The 20,782-nt window shown below is 48.0% G+C and overlaps 1 protein-coding gene across 1 annotated transcript; it reads right to left on the bottom strand.

Moving 5' to 3' along the window:
- Nucleotides 1-376: 376 nt before the first annotated feature.
- On the bottom strand, nucleotides 377-20,068 carry LOC144483986 (uncharacterized). Its single transcript, XM_078202561.1, has 4 exons — nucleotides 19,999-20,068; nucleotides 8,381-9,290; nucleotides 6,912-6,918; nucleotides 377-1,213 (listed from the first exon to the last, which is right to left on the bottom strand). Exons 2-4 carry the CDS (start codon nucleotides 8,965-8,967, stop codon nucleotides 377-379), a joined length of 1,431 nt encoding a protein of 476 aa, XP_078058687.1. The 5' UTR covers nucleotides 8,968-9,290; nucleotides 19,999-20,068.
- Nucleotides 20,069-20,782: the final 714 nt, after the last annotated feature.

The following is a 20,782-nucleotide window of genomic DNA, read 5'->3' as shown; positions in this document are numbered from 1 at the left end:
TCCTCCAAATCATTTATATATATTACAAACAGCAAAGGTCCCAGCACTGATCCCTGCGGGATGCCACTAGTCACAGCCCTCCATTCAGAAACGCATCGTTTCACTGCTACCCTCTGTCTTCTGCTGACTAAATATTTCTGAACTTAACACCCTGTCACTCTGTCACCCTGTCACCCTGTCACTCTGTCACTCTGAGATCCTTGTGACATTTGACTCAAAGAGCATCAGCCCACTGGAGGCAAAGTCATGTGACCAGCCAGTCCAGCAGAAAGAAACCCTCTGACCCAATCCATGGATCAACTGTGAGAATGAACAAAATGCAATCCTGGATGCAACTGAGAGCAGAAACAATAACAGCAGAATCCAAACCCTGGAATCACTCGTGAACTTGCTGGTGTCTCAGCAGCCGGGATGAAACTGTGAATCCCTTCCCACACTGAGAGCAGGTGAATGGTTTCTCCCCAGTGTGAACTCGCTGGTGTGTCCGCAGGTCGGCTGACTGAGTGAATCCGTTTCCACACTGAGAGCAGGTGAACGGCCTCTCTCCAGTGTGAACTCGCTGGTGTCTCTGCAGGTCGGCTGACTGAGTGAATCCCTTCCCACACTGAGAGCAGGTGAACGGCCTCTCCCCAGTGTGAACTCGCTGGTGTCTCTGCAGGTCGGCTGACCGAGTGAATTCCTGCCCACACTGGGAGCAGGTGAATGGTCTCTCCCCAGTGTGAACTCGCTGGTGTGTCCGCAGATGCGACGACTGAGTGAATCCCTCCCCACACTGAGAGCAGGTGAATGGCCTCTCTCCAGTGTGAACTCGCTGGTGTGACTGCAGGTTGGATGACTGAGTGAATTCCTGCCCACACTGGGAGCAGGTGAATGGCCTCTCCCCAGTGTGAACTCGCTGGTGTGTCTGCAGGTGGGATGACTGAGTAAATCCCTCCCCACACTGAGAGCAGGTGAATGGTTTCTCCCCACTGTGAACTCGCTGGTGTGTCCGCAGGTTGGATAACTGAGTGAATCCCTTCCCACACTGAGAGCAGGTGAATGGCCTCTCCCCAGTGTGAACTCGCTGGTGCATCTGTAGGCTGGATAAATGATTAAATCCCTTCTTACACTGAGAGCAGATGAATGGCTTCTCCCCAGTATGGCTGCGCCGATGAATTTCCAGCTTAGATGGTGCTCCATATTCCTTCCCACAGTCCACACATTTCCATGGTTTCTCCATGGTGCAGGTGTCCTTGCCTCAGTTGCAGCCTTGTCCACACACAGAACACAGAAGTGGCTGATGAAATTCAACGTGGGCAAGTGCGAGGTCGTACACTTTGGAAAAAAGAATAGGGGCATGGACTATTTTCTAAACGGTGACAAAATTCATAATGCTAAAGTGCAAAGGGACTTGGGAGTCCTAGTCCAGGATTCTCTAAAGGTAAACTTGCAGGTTGAGTCCGTAATTAAGAAAGCAAATGTAATGTTGTCATTTATCTCAAGAGGCTTGGAATACAAAAGCAGGGATGTACTTCTGAGGCTTTATAAAGCACTGGTTAGGCCCCATTTGGAGTACTGTGAGCAATTTTGGGCCCCACACCTCAGGAAGGACATACTGGCACTGGAGCGGGTCCAGCGGAGATTCACACGGATGATCCCAGGAATGGTAGGCCTGACATACGATGAACGTCTGAGGATCGTGGGATTATATTCATTGGAGTTTAGGAGGTTGAGGGGAGATCTGATAGAAACTTACAAGATAATGAACGGCTTAGATAGGATGGACGTAGGGAAGTTGTTTCCATTAACAGGGGAGACTAGGACGCGGGGGCACAGCCTTAGAATAAAAGGGAGTCACTTTAGAACAGAGATGAGGAGAAATTTCTTCAGCCAGAGAGTGGTGGGTCTGTGGAATTCATTGCCACAGAGGGCTGTGGAGGCCGAGACGTTGAGCGTCTTCAAGACAGAAATTGATAAATTCTTGATTTCTCGAGGAATTAAGGGCTATGGGGAGAGAGCGGGTAAATGGAGTTGAAATCAACCATGATTGAATGGTGGAGTGGACTCGATGGGCCGAATGGCCTTACTTCCGCTCCTATGTCTTATGGTCTTAACACAAGTACAGTCTCTCCCAGCTGCGAATGGTGTGATATTTATTCAGGCTGTGTAACTGGTTAAAGCTCTTTAGTCAGTGCACTGGAACACTGTTGGTGTGTTGGTGCTTTTCCAGTCACAGTGATGTTTGAAATCTTTTCAAATCGACAGACTGTACAATCATTTCTCCTTCTAGATTCAAAGGCCGATGATATTTAGCTCCCAAGGAATATGACTGTCATGTCTCGATGTGATTTTTGAGATTTCTGCCCGTGATTCCTCTTTCAATATCCTGTAAAACAAGTTTTAAAGAGTAATCAGTGTCAGAACAGAATAGAAATTCAGAACAGAAAATTCTAGTTTCTATGGAACATTCTTTCCTCTCTCATTCCCCATACCTGCTGGGGGGTCGGTACAGGGGAAATGTTAGGGGGAAGTTTTTCACACAGAGGGTGGTGGGCGAGTGGAATCGGCTGCTGTCAGTGGTGGTGGAGGCAAAATCAATAGGGATTTTTAAGAGACTCCTGGATGAGTACATGGGACTTAATAGGATGGAGGGTTACAGGTAGGCCTAAAAGGTAGGGATATGTTCGGCACAACTTGTGGGGCCGAAGGGCCTATTTTGTGCTGTAGTTTTTCCATGTTTCTATGTTCTAAAAGCTGTGAATCTCCATCCCACACACTCTCCCTCCATTCTCACTCTGCTGTATCTAATATTCACCCCTTCCAATTCTCCTCAAGGTGCTGATTGAAGCTGATTGACAGATCCATGCTCACTGCTTCCACTCCAGCACATAGAAATCATAAGAAATAGAAGCAACAGTTGGCCATTCAGCCCAATGGCCAACCATTGCCTCAACCATTCATTGGGAATTGGCTGATCTACCTCAGCGCCATTTCCCACATTATCTCCCAGATCACCCAATGTCCTCAATATCTCAAAATGTATCAATCTCCAGCTTGAAAATTCTTGATGACTGAGGCTCCACAGTCCTCTGGGGTGCAGAATTCCAAAACGTCACCACATCCTTGAGTGAGGAAATCCCTCCTCATCTTAACTTTCTCTCCATTTTCCACCTGTTCCCCAAAGCGCTTGACTCCTTTATCAATCAAAAATCAGTCTAACTCACCCTGGAATATATTCAATGACCCTCAGCCTCCACTGATCCCTGTGGAGAAGAAATCCAAAGACTCGAATAGGCAAGAGATGAATGACTGGAAATATATAATGTAGCGACAGTACAATATTAGTCTGTTTTAAGCTCAATCTTCATCCAGAGAGAGAGGAGCAACAATGGAGGAAGCTCCATACGGCCATGCACACAAGTCCCGGACTCTGATTGGCTGGAGGACCAGCGCCCATCCGGTCCTCCACACGTTCCCATTGGTCAATCTGCCGCATGTAGACAATAAGGGGGCGGAACCGGGGCCCACGTGGGGGTGGGCGGGGCTTTGACCGCCTGCTGCGCTGAGCTGGTGTCCAATCCGCAGTGTGCTGCTTCTGTAACCAGTGACATTGCTGCCAATGGGACACTGTGTGCTGGGAACGCCCCTCTGAGTCATTGTGACGGCACAATGGAGCCCTGCCTGAATCAGCCAATAGCAATCACTCTGCTCCGCGGTGACGTCTCCGGGTTCAGGCGCGCGGACCCGGGAGCCCCGCCCCCACCCATTGTTCCCCAGTCTGTACATTCCACACATTGTTAGTCCAGTCAGATAGACATATGTCTGTCTGGCCGCCTGCATGGAGATTTCCAGCTCTCTGTGTCCAGGACAGGATAAACACAGTAAGAAGTTTAACAACACCAGGTTGAAGTCCAACAAGTTTATTTGGTAGCAAATACCACTCGCTTTCAGAGCGCTGCCACTTCGTCAGGTGGAGTGGAGAAATGCTCACAAACAGGGCATACAGAGACACAAACTCAATTTACAGAATAATGATTGGAATGCAGTCTTTACAGATAATCAAGTCTTAAAGGTACAAACAATGTGAATGGAGGGAGCATTAAGCACAGGTTAAAGACAGGACAGCCAGTGAGATTCTGCAAGTCCAGACAAGCTGTGGGGGTTACAGATAGTGTGACAGGAATCCAAGATCCCGGTTGAGGCCGTCCTCATGTGTGCGGAACTTGGCTATCAGTTTCTGCTCATCCAGGACAGGAAGCATGAGCATGGATATGTCCATAGAACGGGTAAGGGTTTGCTCTGCAGAGAGCCAGCATTGAATCAGTGGCCCGAATGGCCCCATTCCAAGCCCTGATGTCTGACTGATCTAAAGAGAGAAATTTCAGCTGCTCCAGTCTCTCCAACTAACTGAATTGCCTCATCATAGAATCGTACAGTGCAGAAAAGGCCCTTCAGCCCATCGAGTCTGCACCGACATGCAAGAAACGCCTGACTTCCCACCTAATCCTATTTACCAGCACCTGGCCCATCATCTTAAATGTTCTGACTTGCCAAGTGCTGGTCCAGGTACTTTTTAAGGATGTGAGGTGCCATTCTCGCAAATCTCCTCTGCATCCTCTCTAAGAACTTCACATCTTCCCTCAAGTCTGAGGCCCACATATAGAGTTCCATTCTCGAGGGATAGAATCGAACAGCAGGGAGGTTATGTTCGACTTGATTAGAAGCGTGATTATACGACACTGGGAATACTGTCAACAGTTGTGATCTCCATTTAGAATCATAGAATCCCTCCAGTGCGGAAGGAGGCCATTCAGCCCAATTGAGTCTGTACTGACTCTCCAAAAGTTCATCCCAGCCAGGTCTATTCCACCCGAGCCTCGAACCCCGCATATTTGCCATAGCTAATCTATCTAACCTGCACATCGTTGGACTGTGGGTGGAAACCGGAGCACCTGCAGGGAAAATGTGCAAACTTCACACAAACAGTCACCCAAGGCCAGAATCAAACACGTCTCCCTGGATTTGTGAGGCAGCAGTGCTAACCACTGTAGAAATAAAGGCACTGGAGAAGGGGCAAAAAAAGTCACAAGAATAATCCCAGAACTGAGAGCATTTAACCCTCAGGAAAGGCTGGGGCTGCTGATTGTTACAAAGACATTATCAGTTTAAAAAATGTTTATTTTTGATCTGTTACATTGTTCCAATTTGGCTGTACACTGCCCAATTCTGGAACCCAAATTGTCCTTTTAAAGGGTTTGAATTTGGCAGAGATATAACCATCAAGCAAAGACTCAGACACCAAATCAGTCAATTGTATCAAAGTTTATTGATTACATGCAACTTTTAGAAACTGATCGGGTCAAGTTTACTCATCAATGAAACTCTACCAACTCCACACTTTCAAGTCAGTGATCGATCCAAGAGAAGTGGACGACAATGTGAAATCCTGGGGCTGACAGAGAAACAGTCACTGCCTCTGAGAAGCACGGACGGCACCTTCCTGGGGTTTCGAATAGCAGGGAACCCTTCACTGAACCATTCCCAGGACTAACTACTCATCTTTTTTTTATTCATTCGTGGGACATGAGCGTCACTGGCTGGCCGGCATTTATTGCCCATCCCTAGTTGCCCTTGAGAAGGTGGTGGTGAGCTGCCTCTTGAATCGCTGCAGTCCATGTGCTGTGGGTTGACCCACAATGCCGCTAGGGAGGGAATACCAGGATTTTGACCCAGTGACGGCGAAGGAACAGCGATATATTTCCAAGTCAGGATGGTGAATGGCTTGGAGGGAAACTTGCAGGTGGTGGTGTTCCCATGTATCTGCTGCCTTGTCCTTCTAGATGGAAGTGGTCATGGGTTTGGAAGGTGCTGTCTGAGGATCTTTGGTGAATTGCTGCAGTGCAGATAGTACACACTGCTGCTACTGAGTGCGGTGGTGGAGGGAGTGGATGTTTGTAGATGTGGTGTCAATCTATGGGCTGCACGATGGTGCAGTGGTTCACACCGCTGCCTCACAGCGCCAGGGCCTGGGTTCGATTCCCGGCTTGGGTCACTGTCTGTATGGAGTTTGCACATTCTCCCCGTGTCTGCGTGGGTTTCCTCCGGGTGCTCCAGTTTCCTCCCACATTCTGAAAGACGTGCTGGTTAGGTGCATTGACCCAAACAGGCGCCGGACTGTGGCAATTAGGGGAATTTCACAGTAACTTCGTTGCAGTGTTAATGTAAGCCTTACTTGTGACGAATAAATAAACTTTAAAACTTTAAAAGTGGGGAATATTCCATCACACTCCTGACTTGTGCCTTGTAGATGGTGGATAGGCTCTGCGGAGTCAGGAGGTGAGTTACTCTCCACAGTATTCCTCGCCTCTGATCTGCTCTTGCAGCCACTGTGTTAATGTGGTGAGTCCAGTTGAGTTTCTGGTCAATGGTAACCCCAAGGATGTTGACAGTGGGAGATTCAGTGATGGTTACACCATTGAATGTCAAGGAGCGGTGGTTAGATTGGCTCTTGTTGGTGATGGTCATTGCCTGCCATTAAATGTTACTTGCCCCTTGTCAGCCCAAGCCTGAATGTTGTCCAGATCATGTTGAATTTGAACATGGACAGCTTCGGTGTCTGAGGGGTCATGAATAGTGAACATTGTGCAACCATCGGCGAACATCCCCACTTCTAACCTTATGATGGATGAAAGGTCATTGATGATGCAGCTGAAATGGTTGGGCCAAGGACACGACCCTGAGGGACTCATGCAGAGATGTCCTGGAGCTGAGATGACTGACACTCCAAAACCACAACCATCTTCCTATGTACCAGGTATGATTCCACCCAGCGGAATTTGCCTCCTGATACCCATTGATTCCAGTTTGGCTCAGGTTCCTTGATGCTGCACTCGGTCAAATGTGGCCTTGATGTCAAGGGCTTTCACTCTCACCTCACCTCTGGGATTCAGCTCTTTTGTCCATGTTTGAACCAAGGCTGTAATGAGGTCGGGAGCTGACCCTGGTGAAACCCAAACTGGGCGTCACTGAGCAGGTGCTGCTTGATAGCGCTGTTGATGACCCCTTCCATCACTTTACTGATGATCAAGAGTCGACTGATTGGGCGGTATTTGGCTGGGTTGGATTTGTCCTGCTTTTTGTGTTCAGGGCAATTTTCCACATTGCCGGGTAGATGCCAGTGTTGCAATTGTACTGGAAGAGCTTGGCTATGGAACCGGCAAGTTGTGGAGCACAAGTCTGGAATGTTATCAGGGCCCATTGCCTTAGCAATATCCAGTGCCTCCAACTGTTTCTTGATATCATGTGGAGTGAATCGACTTGGCTGGAGACTGGCATCTGAGATGTTGGGGACCACTGGGACCCGCTCTTCGCTCCAATGCACCATGAATTTAGGCTTGCTATTTTTCACATGTAACTATTCATATCTGCACACTCTCACCCGTATCCCAAAATCATGTCACACATTCTTGACTCTCAGATGTGCTGATGAAAAGATCAGAGTGTCTGTCTTTCTTATCTCCTGCTGTTCTGGTGCTGATATTTCATGTAGTGGCCGGACTTTTAAATGTGGATTTCTTTAAAACAAAGTTCATGGACAAGGATGTAAGTATTTCCAAGAGAAAGTGATCAACTTATTCATCCCATCTACACAACCCAGACTTTCTCAAGAATGTAGGTGGATACCAGATTGATATATTCCATTCAACCACACCCAAGGTGAGTTATTCCAATTTCTTTATTGTCCAGGACAATATATGCACAATATCTTTAAAACAGAAATTAAACATTCCCATTTGATTTCAGGGATTAACATATTCTGTTTGTTCTTTATTGTCAATGTCAGGTTGGGGTTGTTCCCCTTGGAGCAAAGGAGGTTGAGGGGAGATTTGATAGAGGTGGACAAAATTCTGACAGGTTAAATAAGGTGGACAAAGAAAAGCTGTTCTCATTAGCTGATGGGACAAGGATGAGGGGGACAGAGATTTAAGTTTTGGGTCAGAGATGCGGGGGGTGGGGGATGTGAGGAAGAATATTTTGATGCAGCGAATGGGAATGACCTGGAACTCGCTGCCTACGAGGGTGGAGGAAGTGGAGACAATAAACAATTACAAAGGAAATTGGATGGGCATTTGGGAGGTTTCAAACAGAAATGCTGACTAAATATCTCTGAACTTCCTCACACCCTGTCACTCTGTGATCCATGTGAAATCTGAAACCAGGTATTCACAACAAGACTCAAAGAGCATCAGCTCACTGGAGGCAAAGTCATGAGACCGGCCAGTCCAGCAGAAAGAAACCCTCCGACCCTCCCCATTGACCAACTGTGAGAATGAACAAAATGCAGTCCTGGATGTAATTGAGAGCAGAAACAATAACAGCAGAATCCAACCCGTGTGATCACTTGTGAACTCGCTGGTGTGTCTCCAGGTTAGATAACTGAGTGAATCCCTTCCCACACTGAGAGCAGGCGAACGGTCTCTCCCCAGTGTGAACTCGCTGGTGTCTCCGCAGGTGGAATGAAAGACTGAATCTCTTCTCACACACAGAGCAGGTGAATGGCCTCTCCCCTGTGTGAACTCGCTGGTGTGACTGCAGGGTGGATGACTGAGTGAATCCCTTCCCACACTGAGAGCAGGTGAACGGTCTCTCCCCTGTGTGAACTCGCTGGTGTGTCTGCAGGTTGGATAAATCTCTGAATCCCTTCCCACAGTGAGAGCAGGTGAATGGTCTCTCCCCAGTGTGACCTCGCTGGTGTGTCTGCAGACTGGATGAATGACTGAATCCCTTCCCGCACTCAGAGCAGATGAAGGGTCTCTCCCCAGTGTGAACACGCTGGTGTGACTGCAGGATGGATAACCGAGTGAATCCTTTCCCACACCAAGAGCAGGTGAATGGCCTTTCTCCCGTATGAATGCGTCGATGAGCTTGCAGCTCTGATGGGGCTCTGTATCCCTTCCCGCAGTCCACACATATCCACGGTTTTTCCATGTTTTGAGTCTCCTTGTATCCCTGCAGTTCAGACAACCCGTTGAAGCCGTGAAAACAGGTGTGCGGTTTCTCCCCAGTGTGAATGGATGTCAGGCTGTGTAACTGGTGAAAGCTCTTTCCACAGTCAGTGCACTGGAACACTCTCACTCGGGTGTGTGTGTGTCTCGCTGCTTGTCCATCCACACTAATGTTTAAAATCTTTTGAAGTTGACAGACCGGTCAAACATTTCTCTGATATTCACGTCCCAAGGAATCGAGTGATTTTGTCCAAAATGCACATCACGTCTGAGATTTCTGTCAGTGATTTCTCCTCTTCCAATATCCTGTAAAAACAATTTAGAAAATATCTCACTGTCAGTACAGGATAGAAATTCAAAACAGACAATTCAAGTTTCTCTGGAATGTGCTTTCCTTTCTCATTCCCCAAGAGCTGTAAATTCAGGCTGATTGACAGACCCATGCTCACTGCTTCCTGCCCTGGACACAGATCCGAAGAAATAGTTGCTGCTGTTGACTATTCGGCCCATCGAGCCTGCTGAACCATTCAATGAGCTCACTGACCGATTTACCTCTGCCAGATTATCCCCCATATCTCTAGATATCTTCAATGTCTAGAAATATATCAATCCCCTGCTTGAGCATACTTTATGACTAGGTTTCTGGGGTAGAGAATGCCAAAACTTCACCACATCCTCAAGTGAAGAAATCCCTCCTCATCTTAACTTTCTCTCCATTTTCCCCATAACTCTTGACTCTCTTGTCCCCTCAATGATATATTCAATGATCTTCAGCCTTCACTGGTCCCCAAGGAAGAGAAACCTAGATAGTACAACACTCTGACGGAAGAGATGACTGGAAATATAGCTAAGGTACTACATTACACAGCAAGAAAAGACATTAACTATATTTTATTACAAGACAATAAATAATATATGGGCGGCACGGTAGCACAGTGGTTAGCACTGCTGCTTCACAGCTCCAGGGACCTGGGTTCGATTCCCGGCTTGGGTCACTGTCTGTGTGGAGTTTGCACATTCTCCTCGTGTCTGCGTGGGTTTCCTCCGGGTGCTCCGGTTTCCTCCCACAGTCCAAAGATGTGTGGGTGAGGTTGATTGGCCATGCTAAAATTGCCCCTTAGTGTCCTGACATGCATAGGTTAGAGGGATTAGTGGGTAAATGTGTCGGGATATGGGGGTAGGGCCTGGGTGGGATTATGGTTGGTGCAGACTCGATGGGCCAAATGGCCTCTTTCTGTACTGTAGGGTTTCTATGATTTCTATGATCCGATATGGACCATTTAATAACAGTAGACATATCTCTGTCCTATATTAATTTACTGTCTCCTTAAATGTCAGCCATCGCCTGGGGAAATCAGCCCTTTAATTGTGAACATTAGAAAAGAGACCATCCTTTTAGACAAACAAATAAATGTGTCAAGCTGAGGAAGCAAAGGATGTCAATGTCTTTAAGAGAGAGAGAAACCTGGGCCAACCTTTCCAGGATCTGCAGCCTCCCTGGATTCACTTCCTTTCCCTTCAGTTGCTGCAAGTCCCCAATTTCCCCCAGAATGAGAAAAGAAATGGAAAGGGGGAGAAAAGAAAATGTTTCACTCACAGATGTTGGTATCTTTTCATTTATGACAAATACGTTAATACAAAACAATTAAAATACACAAAGCACAAATGTGAAAAATACATTACCAATAGCTAACGCCATCCATTTATCAGTCACTACCTTCTATTTCGGAAGGGTTCACTAACGGTCATAGTTTTCCAGGGCATTGCCCTCTCAATACACCTCCAATTACAAATCATAATCTACAAAGTGACAAACATTAGTACAACACAACAAGAATAAACATTGCAGCATATCCGCCGCCCTCCAGGGCACCGCCTCCCGGGTTTTTCCCCTGCCGGGGGATGCAACCCTCCAGAGGTACTCAGGTCCGGGGGTTCCACCTGACGGATGTTCGACTGGAGGCGGGGGGACAGGAAAACCACCCCGAACCTACTCAATCCGGACTGCCTTCCGGATTTTCGGCTGGGGCGGTGGGAAAAGCTCTCCGGGATACTCAATTCGGCCTGCCTTCCCAATTTTTCTCCCGGAGAACAAAACCCCCCCGGTGTTACCCCTCTGGGTGCCCCGGACACTTTCCCCAACTGGATGTCACACCCCCCGGGGGTCACTCTATCCAGGGGGGGGGGGGGGGGGGGGATACCCCCCAGGTCACAAACAATGCAAAGATTTTCCGTTGGTTAGTACAAACACGATATTACAAAACAATTACAAATGGACAAAGAACAAATCTGAAGAATACATTACCGATGGCTAACACCATCCATTTATCAATTACTACCTTCCATTTCGGAAGGGTTCATCATCAATTACAGTTTTCCAGGGCATTGCCCTCAAAATACACCTCCATTTACAAATCATAATCTACAAATCTACAAACATTAACACAACACTACAACTATACACAACAGAAAATAAACACTGAAGCATAAGGGCACCGTCCCCTGGGTTTGTCCACCTGCCGGGGGATGCAACCCTCCAGTGGTACTCATATCCGGGGGTTACACCTTACGGATGTTCAGCCGGAGGGGGGAAATGGGGAAACCACCCCGAACCTACTCAATCCGGAATCCCTTCCGGAATTTCAGCCGGGGTGGTGGGAGAGTCTCTCCAGGGTACTCAGTTCGGGCCTGCCTTCCCAATTTTTCTCCCGGAGAATAAAATCCCTCTGGTGTTACTATATCCGGGGCTTCACCACCCAGAACTTTCCCCAAGTGGATGTCACACCCCCGGGGGTGACTTTATCCAGGGGGGGATGCCCCCCAGGCCACAAATAACGCAAGAGAATAGACGGGGGCCGGAACAAACCACCAACTATCATAACAGGAAAACCACATATTACAATAACAAACAATCCATGAACAACCATACAATTGTGAAACATTTCGGAGGCATCGCCTTCCAGAGCTTCGCCCATCAACATTCCACCGTCCGAAGTCGACAACGCTCAACTACAGTCCTCCAAAGTCCACCACTCCGGGCCAGAACTTCCAAAATCACACCCACTGGGGCTGCACCGTCTGGGGTCACACCTTCCGCGGCTGAACCTTCCGATACCATAGTTCCCAAATGGCTCCTCCCTGGCTTGGGTCTTCCGAGATTGCATCTACCTGGGCCACACCTTTCAAGGCACAGGAATCCCAGCGAGAGCAGCATTCAACAAGCCCCAGCCGAAACAAAAAGTTCTTGCACAAGTCACGAACCCAAGCACTTGAAACAGAAACTTCACGCCGACCAAGGCGTTCCTCCCAGCGGCCACATTTCCAAAAGCTCACCGCAAGGCGCGCATTAAGCCCGCCTTGAACTCCTTATCCTCTGCCCGCCCCCTGCCTGGAGCACACCATACTGGCCAACACGCAAAGCGAACGGCCAATATGGTGGACTGGCTGGACAATCCAATCTTTCCCACTCACAGATGTTGGTTTCTTTTTATTTATCACAAATACGTGAATACAAAGCAATTACAAATACACAAAAAATACATTACCAATGGCTAACGCCATCCATTTATCAGTTACTATCTTCTATTTCGGAAGGGTTCACTAACGGTCATAGTTTTCCAGGGCATTGCCCTCTCAATACACCTCCAATTACAAATCATAATCTACAAAGTGACAAACATTAGTACAACACAACAAGAATAAACATTGCAGCATATCCGCCGCCCTCCAGGGCACCGCCTCCCGGGTTTTTCCCCTGCCGGGGGATGCAACCCTCCAGAGGTACTCAGGTCCGGGGGTTCCACCTGACGGATGTTCGACTGGAGGCGGGGGGACAGGAAAACCACCCCGAACCTACTCAATCCGGACTGCCTTCCGGATTTTCGGCTGGGGCGGTGGGAAAAGCTCTCCGGGATACTCAATTCGGCCTGCCTTCCCAATTTTTCTCCCGGAGAACAAAACCCCCCCCGGTGTTACCCCTCTGGGTGCCCCGGACACTTTCCCCAACTGGATGTCACACCCCCCGGGGGTCACTCTATCCGGGGGGGGGGGGATACCCCCCAGGCCACAAACAATGCAAAGATTTTCCGTTGGTTAGTACAAACACGATATTACAAAACAATTACAAATGAACAAAGAACAAATCTGAAAAATACATTACCGATGGCTAACACCATCCATTTATCAATTACTACCTTCCATTTCGGAAGGGTTCATCATCAATTACAGTTTTCCAGGGCATTGCCCTCAAAATACACCTCCATTTACAAATCATAATCTACAAATCTACAAACATTAAACACAACACTACAACTATACACAACAAAAAATAAACACAAGCATAAGGGCACCGTCCCCTGGGTTTGTCCACCTGCCGGGGGATGCAACCCTCCAGTGGTACTCATATCCGGGGGTTACACCTTACGGATGTTCAGCCGGAGGGGGGAAATGGGGGAAACCACCCCGAACCTACTCAATCCGGAATCCCTTCCGGAATTTCAGCCGGGGCGGTGGGAGAGTCTCTCCAGGGTACTCAGCTCGGGCCTGCCTTCCCAATTTTTCTCCCGGAGAATAAAAATCCCTCTGGTGTTACTATGTCCGGGGCTTCACCACCCAGAACTTTCCCCAAGTGGATGTCACACCCCCCGGGGGTGACTTTATCCAGGGGGTGATGCCCCCCCAGGCCACAAATAACGCAAGAAAATAGACGGGGGCCGGAACAAACCACCAACTATCATAACAGGAAAACCACATATTACAATAACAAACAATCCATGAACATAGAACATACATAGAAAGCCACAGCACAAACAGGCCCTTCGGCCCACAAGTTGCGCCGATCACATCCCCACCTCTAGGCCTATCTATAGCCCTCAATCCCATTAAATCCCATGTACTCATCCAGAAGTCTCTTAAAAGACCCCAACGAGTTTGCCTCCACCACCACCGACGTCAGCCGATTCCACTCACCCACCACCCTCTGAGTGAAAAACTTACCCCTGACATCTCCTCTGTACCTACCCCCCAGCACCTTAAACCTGTGTCCTCTCGTAGCAACCATTTCAGCCCTTGGAAATAGCCTCTGAGAGTCTACCCTATCCAGACCTCTCAACATCTTGTAAACCTCTATCAGGTCACCTCTCATCCTTCGTCTCTCCAGGGAGAAGAGACCAAGCTCCCTCAACCTATCCTCATAAGGCATGCCCCCCAATCCAGGCAACATCCTTGTAAATCTCCTCTGCACCCTTTCAATGGCTTCAACATCTTTCCTGTAATGAGGTGACCAGAACTGCGCGCAGTACTCCAAGTGGGGTCTAACCAGGGTCCTATAAAGCTGCAGCATTATCTCCCGACTCCTAAACTCAATCCCTCGATTAATGAAGGCCAGTACGCCGTACGCCTTCTTGACCGCATCCTCCACCTGTGAGGCCGATTTAAGAGTCCTATGGACCCGGACCCCAAGGTCCTTCTGATCCTCTACACTGCTAAGAATGGTACCCTTCATTTTATACTGCTGCTTCATCCCATTGGTTCTGCCAAAATGGATCACCACACACTTATCCGGGTTGAAGTCCATCTGCCACTTCTCCGCCCAGTCTTGCATTCTATCTATGTCTCGCTGCAACTTCTGACATCCCTCCAAACTATCCACAACACCACCTACCTTGGTGTCGTCAGCAAACTTACCAACCCATCCCTCCACTTCCTCATCCAGGTCATTTATGAAAATGACAAACAGCAAGGGTCCCAGAACAGATCCCTGGGGCACTCCACTGGTCACTGACCTCCATGCAGAGAAAGACCCCTCCACAGCCACTCTCTGCCTTCTGCAGGCAAGCCAGTTCTGGATCCACAAGGCAACAGCCCCTTGGATCCCATGCCCTCTCACTTTCTCAAGAAGTCTTGCATGGGGGACCTTATCGAACGCCTTGCTGAAGTCCATATAGACCACATCCACCGCTCTTCCTTCGTCAATGTGTTTGGTCACATTTTCAAAGAACTCAACCAGGCTCGTAAGGCACGACCTGCCCTTGACAAAGCCGTGCTGACTACTTTTGATCATACTCAACTTCTCTAGATGATCATAAATCCTGTCTCTCAGGATCCTCTCCATCAACTTACCAACCACTGAGGTTAGACTCACCGGTCGGTAATTTCCCGGGCTGTCCCTGTTCCCTTTCTTGAATATAGGGACCACATCTGCAATCCTCCAATCCTCCGGAACCTCTCCTGTCTCCATCGACGATGCAAAGATCATCGCCAAAGGCTCCGCAATCTCCTCCCTCGCCTCCCACAGTAACCTGGGGTACATCCCATCCGGTCCCGGCGACTTACCAACCTTGATGCCATTCAATAGTTCCAACACATCCTCTTTCTTTATGTCCACATGCTCGATCCTTTCTGTCCACCGCAAACCAGCAGTACAACCACCCAGATCCCTTTCCACCGTGAATACCGAGGTAAAGTATTCATTAAGCAGCTCCGCCATTTCTAACGGTTCCGCACAAACTTTTCCCCCTTCACCTTTTAAGGGTTGGAGTCGGTGGGATTCGGGGGGGAACTCTCCACCGGTTGGGGATATACCAGGTACAGACGAGGATGGCTGTGGTTGTTGGAGGTCAGTCATCACTGCAAGGGTCACTGCAGGGTTCATCTAAAACTCTGCTGGCCATGTTTAAACTCACATTAAGTGTTGTTCCACTATCACCCTTGTGCACGATGATCCACCCAGTAAAGCAACAACTTAATATTAAAATTCTCATCCTTGGTTTCAAATCACTCCATGACCTTGCCTGTCCCAATATCTATAATCTCCTATAAGCCCCACAACCCTCAATATATTACACTGCTCTAATTCTGGTCTTTAGTTTGTCCCTGACCTTGCTTCACCAGTGCAAGCTCTACCTTCAGTTGCTTAGGCTCCAACCTCTGGAATACCATCCCTACACGTCTCCAACTCTCCACCTCGCTTAACTCATTTAACACACCCCTTAAAATCTACCACTTTGACCAAACTTTTGGTCATCTAACCTAATATCTTCTTTGTGGCTCAATATCATACTTTATTTTACAATGCTCCTTGGATGTTTTATTATTTCAAGGCGCGATATAAATATATTTTGTTGTTCCTCATGTCTCCTGGGCCTCATCATTTTCAGCTGCTTCATTAATTACCGTCTCCCCACCGTAGGGTCGGAAACGGGGATGTTCACTGATGATTGCAGTGTATATTACCATTCACAACTCTGAATACTGAAGCTGCCCGCATGCAGCGCAGGACCAGGACAACATTCAGGTTAGAGCTGATTGTCAATTCATACTGACACCACATAATTATCAGGAAATATCTATTTCCAGCAAGAAAATCTAACCATCTTCCCTTGATATTCAATGGCATTACCATCAGTGAATGTCCCACCAGCAATAACTTTGGGGTTACCATTGACCAGTCATTTAAATACTGTGGTTACAAGAGCAGATCAGAGGTTGGGAGTTTTGTGGCAGGTTACTCACTTAATGACTCCCCAAAGGCTTGCCATGATTCACAAGGTATAAATCAGGAGTAAGGTGGAATATTCCCTACCTGGATGAGTGTATCTGCAACAATTTTGTAGATCCTATCCAGGACAAAGTAGCCCGCCTGATCAGCATCTCAAATACCACCTTAAACATTCACTCTCCACCATTAGCCCACAATGGTGGCAGTGCATCCCACATATTAGATGCACTGCAAGAAATCACCAAGGCTGTTTTCACAGCATGTTTGAAGTCGTAAAATATACCTCTATAGGCTGGTATGAGTCAAAATACAGTCATGCTTTATTCTCATAAGCTTATGGGAGAACTTGACCCCTTGAAAGCGGAAGCCAAAGTTCTCTCTGAACACAAGAAGCATGGATATTTATACATCAGGGTTCCCAATACAAGTCATGAAGCAAAGTCCAGTTAACAGTCCTTGATCATAAATTATAGTTCCTTTAACAGCTTCTGATAGTCTCTGGATCATGGTTAGAGACCATCTGGTATCCTTGGGTCATAAAGCACAATTCTCCTGGTAGTCGAAGCCAAGGTGTCACCTCTGGTCCCCTGCTCTTCCCGCAGCGTTTCCTTTGAAGTGACTGAGTGACTGAGTGCAACTGTCCCAGTGGGAGTCCTCCTTCAAATGGCCATTCTCACACTCTACCATTTGCTTCCTTTGTTTAAATCATACACAAGCCTTCGAGAAAGAAAGACTTATCCCCTAACATCTATATTTAACTGTCTGTTTTATCAGAATGATATAAACAAGCAAGGGAACCATGAACAAATAGCTTATACTAAAAGTAAAAGCTGAAAGACATGAACAAATGGCTTATATTACTACCAGGAGCAATATAAACAAAAAGGAGGCTCGCCACAAGGAAGGGCTATGTTTGTGATACATTCCAGGTACAAAGTTCAACCTTTTAGGCACAAAATACATTGAGTACAAAAAACATTAACCCTTTCCCTTCTTCAATGTTCCAAACCCTAACTTCTACCACTTGAAAAACAAGTGCAGCCAGCGTATGGGAATGCCACCATCTGTAAATTGTACTCCACATCACACACCATTCTGACTTGAAAATCAATCACCATTCCTTCTCTGTCACTGCATCAAATTCCTGGAACTCCCTAACAGCGTTGTGGGTATACCTACACCAGATGGATTGCAGCAATTCAAGAAAGTGGCTCATTTTCTTTACAAGAGCAATCAGTGATGCGCAATGAATGTTGGCCTTGCCAGTCACATTCACATCCCCTGAAAGAATAAAACAAAATCCTCATCCCTGGTATCATTCTCAGCCATGAGTACTGCAGTTATCAATGAACAGCTCCGCTTTCGACTTTATGATGGGGGGAGGGTCATTGGTGGAGCAATGTCAAGACACATCTTAAAGTCACTATCGTATCTGCTTCCACTACCTTCCCCGGCAACGAGTTCCAGGCACCCACCACCCTCAGTGTAAAAAACCTGCCTCGTACATCTCCTTTAAACCTTGCCCCTCACACCTTAAACCTATGCCCCTGGTAATTGACTCTTCCACCCTGGGAAAAAGCTTCAGATTATCCACTCTGTCCATGCCCCTCATAATCTTGTAGACTTCTATCAGGTTGCCCTCCTCAACCTCCGTTGTTCCAGTGAGAACAAACCACGTTTCTCCAACTTCTCCTCATAGCTAATGCCCTCCACACCAGGCAACATCCTGGTAAATATTTTCCGTACCCTCTCCAAAGCCTCCACATCCTTCTGGTAGTGTGGTGACCAGAATTGAACACTAGATTCCAAGTGCGGTTTAACTCAGGTTCTATAAAGCTGCAACATGACTTGCCAATTTTTAAACTCAATGCCCCGGCCGATGAAGGCAAGCATGCCGTATGCCTTCTTGACTATCTTCCCCACCTGCATTGCCACTTTCAATGACCTGTGTACCTGTACACCCAGATCCCTCTGCCTATCAATACTCTGAAGGGTTCTGCCATTTACTGTATATTTCCCATCTGTATTAGACCTTCCAAAATGCATTACCTCACATTTATCCAGATTAAACTTCATCTGCCATCTCTTCGCCCAAGTCTCCAACTGATCTATATCCTGCTGTATCCTCTGCCGGTCCCCATCGCTATCCGCAATTCCACCAACCTTTGTGCCGTCCACAAACTTACCAATCAAACCAGTTACATTTTCCTCCAAATCATTTATATATATTACAAACATCAAAAGTCCCAGCACTGATCGCTGAGGAATGTCACTTGTCACAGCCCTCCATTCAGAAATGTACCTTTGCACTGCCAACCTCTGTTTTCTTCTGACTAAATATCTCGAAACTTCCTCACACCCTGTCACTCTGTGATCCTTGTGACATTTGAAACCAGGTATTCACAAAAAGACTCAAAGAGCATCAGCCCACTGGAGGCTGAGACCAGCCAGTCCAGCACAAAGAAACCCTCTGACCCTTCCCATTGACCAACTGTGAGAATGAACAAAATACAGTCCTGGATGCAACTGAGAGCAGAAACAATAACAGCAGAATCCAACCACTGTCATCACTCGTGAACTTGCTGGTGTATCCGCAGGTGGGCTAACCGAGTGAATCCCTTCCCACACTGAGAGCAGGTGAACGGCCTCTCCCCTGTGTGACAGAAATCTATTTCATATAAATACTGGGAAGACTGAACCCATTGTGTTCAGTCCCCACTACAAACTCCACTCCCTCGCCAACACCTTTATCTCTCCACCTGGCAACTGTCTGAGCCTGAACCAGGCTGTTCACAACGAGGGTGAAATAGTTCATCCCAACATGAGCTTCCAGCCACGTGTCCACATCATCATCAAGACCACCTTCATTCATAGAAGCATTAATAGTAATTAATTAATAATAATGAATAATAAAATACAGTGTAGAAGGTGGCCATTCAGCCCATTGAACCTGCACCGACAACAATCCCATCCAGGCCCCATCCACATATTTACCTGTTAATCCCCCTGATACCAAGTGACAATTTATCATGGCCAATCCGTCTAACCAGCACGTCTTTGGACTGTGGAAGGAAACCGGAACACCCGGAGGAAACCCCCACAGACACGGGGAGAATGTAGAAACTCTGCACAGACAGCGACCTGAGGCTGGAATTGAACCCGGGTCCCTGGCGCTGTTAGGCAGCTGCGCTAACCACTGTGCCACCGGGCCACATGTCAGTGCCATCGCCCGACTCCAGCCCAGTCTCAGCTCATCTGGAACCGTCATCCATTCCACTGTGACGTCACACTCTCACCCATTCCATTGTGATGTCACACCCTCACCCATTCCATTGTGACGTCACACTCTCACCCATTCCGTTGTGACATCACACCCTCACCCATTCCATTGTGACGTCACACTCACCCATTCCAATGTGACGTCACACTCTCACCCATTCCATTGTGACGTCACCCTCGCCCATTCCATTGTGACGTCACACTCCCACCCATTCCATTGTGACGTCACACTCTCACCCATTCCATTGTGACGTCAGGGCTTCCCTCTCCGATCACAATCCCTGCCGGCCTCCCACATGCAGCCTCAATGGCGGCAGTCAGCCCGGGTCTAACACTACAAGCTGCCGCTCCATTTGGTACAAAGCGGGGGACCGGAAAGTTCTTTTCCGGGGTTTGGGTTTGAACAACATGTTTACAAAGTCTCTCCACCCACTCGCCACATTTATTATTCCCCGCACGCCGCCCTCGACCTCGGATTGATCTCGCTTCCAAGTTAAAACCTACCGTGCGTTGCCATTACGCGCACTGCGCATGCTTCAGTCGCAGCCCGGCCCCGCCCCTCATTCACTCCGATTGGTTGGAGGACCACCCACTCCCGCTCGGTCCTCCAGCCCCGCCCCCTCTTCCTATTGGTCCGGAGCTGCCGTCAATCAGTCCCTGGGCATTGTGATGTGGAGCATGCGCAGTGTCATTGCTGTCCTTGGCGCTTGTTTGTCCCGGAGAAGCGGAGTCAGCGTTAGGCGGTGGCTGGGAGGATTTGGAAACACTTTGTGGATCCGCAAACCCTTCAGAATCATTGTCAGCTCCCTGGTTTGCAGCTGCGGGTCTTCTCCCTCCCTCCCTCCCGGGAACAGGCCCAGGTTAACGGCCCCATCCTGGCTCAGCCACTGGAGGATGGTTCACATCAGAGGATGGGGGAGGGGGACAATAAATAAGAGGTTACACTTTGGCCTCAAATCAATGAGGACTCTGATCTCTGGGAAGGAAGGAAACCCTGGGAGGTGGGCGGGGAGGATTCACA

Source organism: Mustelus asterias, unplaced genomic scaffold (assembly GCF_964213995.1).
Source record: "Mustelus asterias unplaced genomic scaffold, sMusAst1.hap1.1 HAP1_SCAFFOLD_85, whole genome shotgun sequence".
Taxonomy (NCBI): Eukaryota; Metazoa; Chordata; class Chondrichthyes; order Carcharhiniformes; family Triakidae; genus Mustelus; species Mustelus asterias.
Note: the sequence above shows the minus strand (reverse complement) of the source record. Positions and strands in the feature narration are given on the sequence as shown.

What these genes read in the sequence shown, in the direction of transcription:
- LOC144483986 (XM_078202561.1), bottom strand. Translation starts at nt 8,967, where the DNA reads ATGGAAAAACCGTGGATATGTGTGGACTGCGGGAAGGGATACAGAGCC.